Source organism: Aquarana catesbeiana, linkage group LG10 (genome assembly GCF_042186555.1).
Source record: "Aquarana catesbeiana isolate 2022-GZ linkage group LG10, ASM4218655v1, whole genome shotgun sequence".
NCBI lineage: Eukaryota > Metazoa > Chordata > Amphibia > Anura > Ranidae > Aquarana > Aquarana catesbeiana.
In genome coordinates this window covers 202,479,115-202,485,224 of record NC_133333.1, presented here as the reverse complement: position 1 = coordinate 202,485,224, position 6,110 = coordinate 202,479,115, and the positions used below count along the sequence as shown (strand labels likewise).

The 6,110-nt window shown below is 39.1% G+C and overlaps 1 protein-coding gene across 1 annotated transcript in view; it reads right to left on the bottom strand.

Moving 5' to 3' along the window:
• Positions 1-243: 243 nt before the first annotated feature.
• Positions 244-6,110, bottom strand: part of LOC141111105 (nicotinamide N-methyltransferase-like) — a 30,175-nt gene continuing 24,308 nt past the window's right edge. Inside the window, exons 2-3 of the mRNA XM_073603121.1 lie at positions 4,827-5,034; positions 244-1,298 (exon numbers count right to left, since the gene is read on the bottom strand). Of these exons, the coding sequence (XP_073459222.1) occupies positions 863-1,298; positions 4,827-5,034 (644 nt within the window). The 3' untranslated portion in view covers positions 244-862. The remainder of the gene's footprint in view (positions 1,299-4,826; positions 5,035-6,110) is intronic.

Sequence of the window (6,110 nt, the reverse complement as noted above, 5' to 3'; positions counted from 1 at the left end):
TAGAGTCCCCCTTGTAGTTCTATTCTTGGAGTATACCACTTAATCCCCTTCCCTATCCAAGTTCTCCAAAAATAAAACAACAACCCCTAGACTGATCAGTGAAGACAACAAGTGGAATTGTGTGTGCACCTGGCTGTGTGAAATTACCTTCTGCCTGGTTGCGGGGCAAAAGTGGGGAAGACCTGGGCAAAGTACCAGAGGCTCCTACAGGAGTAGCACTACAATACATAGAGAGCAGAAAAATAGATGCATTCCTATTTATTGCTGTCCGTCAACTCTACATTTAACAAATAATTCAATTTGAAATTATGGGATACAGGTGTATAAAATTACAAAATCTACGGTTTCCCATGATTTTTATGTCATAATTTTCAAAGCAGCAAAAATAGTCTTTGGTTGGAATTCATCTGTGTGTACAGATAGAACAGATGTTGAACTGATACACCAACTGTGAGTAAGCATTATTCCGAGCTATTCAGCATGAAATGCACAAGAGATCCTGCTGCCCTGTACTATATGTATTCTGTTTTAAAACAATAAAAACAATAAAGGAGTGAGCACTTAATTCTGGCTCATGTCGTCATATGTTGTTTGCTTAATATATATTCCTCAGTGGTGAGCTGGACGGGCACTTAACTGTGGATTGTGGGCCGACCTGGAAAGGTATTAATGTTTTTTATTATTTTTTTACTAATATTCATTGAATTAAGAAAAATATTGGTTATTACATTTAAACTTGGCATAGCAATTCATTGATCTATGTTGTTTCCCTAACTTTGCTGATTATATCATACATTTGGAATGCATCCTGAGAAATTACTGATTAGGACCTGGGTATATGTATTTTATAAGTTCATTTGCCCTATGAACATGGCTTACGGGCATGGACAAAGTAATAGCTGTCCTGATTAGAAATGTCTGTTGACTTTTCAAGAACTGGAGTAACTTTTATTTTCACAATTTCATAGCCAGCCTCTTTAAATGCCATCTCCAGTTCTTCTTTAGAAATGGCCAGAGGGAAAAACTTTTTTGGGCCAACATAATAGTAAGTACAGTTAAGCGCACTCTGAATTACTATGTGACCCCCTGGTTTAATGAGGCCCTTAAGATTCCTCAAAGCATTGGTGAAGGATTCCACATCTTTGCAGGGTGCTTCTAAACAGAGGCAACTAATCAGGCAATCGGCTTGTGGCATCTCCACCGGGTCATATGGGTTCTTCTTCAGAGCATCACATTTCAGAACTTTTGTCACTGTTCTCCTTAATTTTTCTTCCTTCTTCTTACAGCTCTCATTGTCACTAAAAGGGGACAATATAGATTATATTTTCTAAGTGTTATGATTGCAAACATTTAAAGCCAACATTCCAAATCTTCCTTGTGTGACTACTACAGAGCACCCCAACAGACCTATCTATTAAACATATCTACTGTATATAACCTAAACAATAAGTGAACAATAAGCGAATTTTACATAACAGGAGACCTGTGTTACATGGTGGAGTATAAGACATACACATGTATTTGTACCCCATAGAGGGAAGATATATTTTCCAAATGCAATAATACCATCTGTGTTTTTGCTGGGATGTACATTGTTCTTAAATCCTTTTCGGATGTTTATTTCTTTTTTGGGGGGAAAGTATAGTATTTTATGTTCCAATGCTTATTTAGAGGTGTGGAGTCTCTGCAAAGGTTCCTTTTTAATGAAAATGTTTAATATATTTTCTATGCCAAATCAGCTCTATACCAATGTATGGATAGAACCAGACCAGCCTTTTAGCAAGCTAAGTAAGAACCTTGTCTCATTTGGCACACTCTATCAGTGCTGGAATAGGAAAGGTAGATTCCATCAACATCAAGTTATAAGATGTACAGTAACATTAAATATATATATATATTTAATATGCCTAATACATTTGATATAATATCATAATTTACATTTACAGATTTGCATATTTTTTCTATATTTTACTTTTGTGAAACATTAATACCTTCCAGAAAATTCTTATACATGTCTAGTTGCCTTCACTTCACTGTCCTTTAGGATAATATGAATCAAAATTCTCTATAGGAATAATATAGTGATGTGAATTCTACCGCAGTTATTTCCAAATCTAAAAGTGGAGGTCTGGCAGCTTTAGTAAAGTAATTATATGTAGCGCCCTACCCCAGAGGGCCACTGAGAATTTACCCAGGTCTCCCTTTTTAGAGGCTGCCTGCCACAGACACCATTACATACATACCGACAATACAGGCTCAGTCTAGGGTATGTCTTTTAAGAATTTATTGCTGAATAACTTAAATGGGAGAGGGATAAGGGTTCAGGATACCCTAAAAAAGATATCAGAGACTAATAGCAGGACAAATTTCTAAATTCATGTCTTATTTACAATGTCCCAGGAGCTGTCTGACAGCCAGGTTCCATAGGTAGTTCATCAGTGAGGGAGACATAAAAGATTTTTCTCCAACCCATGACTTCAAAAGAGTGCCCTCCAGCAAAAATTCATTACTAATCAACTCTAGGCCCTCAGCTCAGTACCTGTTGAGGCCCAAACTGCAATTCTTGACTCAGTATAGCTGCCTCCCAGGGGTAGCAGCCCCAGGAGAACTCTATTCCTCCTAGCACAGGAAGAACTCACTGGAAAGGCCTCCCAAATATTTAGTACCTTCCCCAACAACCTTTTGGACACTCCCTGCAGGGATTGTCTGAGGTATGATACGTTTTCATAACTGAGTGATTGACCCTCCTGATCTATCTCATGGAAAATTCTTCCAGAGACAGGCAGGAGCAATTAAAGTGGGGTTTCACCCACTTTTACAACTCTTCAGCATCCCTCACTAAACTGTGCACTGTAAACAAATTGGATATTTTTAATTTTTTTTTCTCAGCACCTACTGTATATCTGCTGTATTCATTTTTCACTTCCTCCTCCCTGGCCGTGGCCCATTGCATCACTTCCTGTTTGCAATGCCTTCTGGGAAGGGGCAGCAACTTTCTCTGACACTGCAGTTGCTATGGAAACCTGACCTGAAACCTATTACACTGCTTGTGCTGCACTGAGCATGTGCGAGATCTGCAAGGATGAGATCCAGGAAGAAATACAGTCTGGCTTCAGATGCCCACACTTAAGATGGCCACGGCCAGCTGTAAGTTTATAAAATAACAAACTACTGCTATAAACTAACAAAACAGACCTTGGTTTACAGACTAACTTTACTAGAATATATTAAGCTTGTGTATTATAGGGGTATTTTTATTTAAAAACTATCATTTCGGCTGGAACACCACTTTAATCACCTAGCCTGGGAAGCTCCGACCAGACCTAAGAAACTGAGCCCTACTCCACTAACTACAGTAGAGCTAAAAACTAAATTTAGTTTATCTTAGGCAGGGCATTATATATACATTAGGTACAGTAATTATGGTGTAATACATACAAATGAGTCAATAAGAGGGATAGAACTTACACAGGTACATTATGTTAACCACTTGCCGACCGCAATATGTATATATACGTTGCGGATTGCAAGTGGTTTACTGGGATTATGGCTGAAGATATCCACCATAACCCAAGTATAGTTTTTTGCAGCTGGCGGCTGGCTTCTCATTAAACTGTTCTGAGCGCCCCCCCCCCCCCCCCGCCACTCGTCTGTGTTTCTCAGGCTTACTGTTTCGGACGGTTCGCTTGAGGTGCGGCCGGCTGCTCCCTAGGCTATCACAGAGTAGATACTCTTTGATCACCTCTATGGCCTTGGAGGACCAGAGCGGCGTCGTGACATCACTTCCGGTCCAGGCTGGAAGTAAACCTTTTTTTTTTTTTTTTACAGTAAAATATCAAAAACATATCTTCATAAAGGGCGACCTGCCACTCTTACTTCTATTACAACGGATGTTTACAGTCTTTGTAATAGGAATAAAAGTGATAAAAAAAAATAAAGGGACAGTGTAAAAAAAAAAAATATGATTTTTTTTTTTTTTTAAAGCGCCTCTATTCTTTCGTGCTCATGTGCAGAAGCGAACGCATATGCATGTCGCGCACACATATGTAAATGGTATTTGCAATACACATGTGAGGTATCGCCGCAAACGTTAGAGGGAGTGCAATAATTCTAGCACTAGATCTCCTCTGTAACTCTAAACAGGTAACCTGTAAAGGTGTTTAAAGCATTGCCTAAGGTGTATTTTTTCCAAAAAATTGTATGTGTAAAACCCGCTGCACAAATTGTGACATAAAAAATTGTAATGATGGCCATTTTATTCCCTAGGGTCTCTGCTGAAAAAAAAAAAAAAAAAAAAAAAAGTATAATGTTTGGGGGTTTTAAGTAATTTTCTAGCAAAAAATACTGATTTAAACTTGTAAACAAAAAGTGCCAGAAAAAGCTTGGTCGGCAAGTGGTTTTTAAAGTGCAACTGAAGGCCCACAGTAAAAACTGGAACTGGCACTCAGAAGAAGATGCTGATGCCAGCACAGGGCTATTGGACAGGTAAGTATGGAGACTTTAGTTCCAGGAAGGGAAAGGCTCATTGCGCAACATCTATACAACCAATTTTCTATTAGGAAAAAATGCTACTCACAAGAAGAAAGAAATAAACAGGCATTCAGATTAACGCAGCGTCCGGCATCCCTGCAGGTGAACTAACACCACCACTGCTCCTGACCGCCTGACATACGTTTCATCCTAACAGACGTGGTTATGGGGCAACTGAATTTTTTTTCCATATCATCACTACCACTGGCTATAACCATCAATCCATGGTTGAAGGAACAAAATGCACATAATGTATGACCAGCCTTAATCACAATTATCACACACTTGCAACTTACCTATTACCTTCCAGCTCACACACATACTTGACAATCCTTGTCCAGTCAAATGCATCAGGATCATTCCTCAGCCACTTCTGTAGCTGTGCTAGGTTTTGCTCAAGAAAGTCGGAAGTGATGATATTGTTAAAAGCTTCACAAGCAGAGAGAAGCTGATAAATTGCGGGTCCAGCTCCAAAGTCAATTAGTAGGTCTCCTTTAACACCACCTTAGGGGACAAAAAACAAGCAGTGGACCTTTCCTTTAGAAGTGTAGATGAGACAAGTCAAAATCTGTCAATACCATGTACAATAGATAAAATACTTTTTACTATTTGTGTTCTAGTTAGTTGAAGCCTGTGTAATAAACAGAACCTTACTATTAACCTACCGGCTGGCATTGTGTATAGTCCTTTTTACCTCTCTTTTAAAGTGGAGATAAGTCACTGTTTAAAAAAATAAAAAACGCTGACAGGTAGACTTTTTATATGGCCGGTATAACCTAGAGGGCTGGTATTTAGGAGCAGTTGCTTCGCTGTGCAGCCACCTCCTGTGATGAAGTCGGAAGGATGAAACATGTCAAAGCATGGCTACACGGCAACTGGAAGTGGCGTCAAACACCGATCCGGAAGTGATGCATCAGAGGACTGGGTGAAGCGCCATTTGCTTGGCATGTATTCTGTGTCCAGCAGCTTTGGCAGGACACAGTTTTTTATTCAATGCTTTATGAGCTGGAATTTTATGTCCCTTGTGAGTTGTGATTTTTAGCCTATTGTAATAAAGTTTAATACACAATATTACGCTATGGAAGTTCCTTCTTTTTCTATACCATATGCCTTTGGAGCAGTATAAAAGGAGGAAGAATTGTGTATGAGAAGGAAGGGGGAGGATTTTGTAATTAAAAAATGTTTTGTGCCGATCATTGATATGAGTGGTATATGGATACGGTAAGTGCCTAACCTGTGGAGAGTGGTGCACTCCCGTTAGTCACATAGAGAGTTATTTACTAAAACTGGTGCACAAATAATCTGGTGCAGCTGGGCATAGTAATTGATCAGCTTCTAAAGTGGGGTACACACTATAAGAAAATCGGGCGAACGATCGACCGATTTCCCTCGTTGTTTCACAGCAAATCAGAACCGGTGAATGAAAATTCTTACGAAAAATTCTCGTGCGACAAAGGCTTTTTTTTGTTGTTGTTTATTGTTTCTGATCATGCGCAGTCTTTATTTTCTGATTTTTCTAGTACGAATATCGCACAAAAACAGTACACAGTAAATGAAAATTGTTTGTTCTGTCCCCGTAT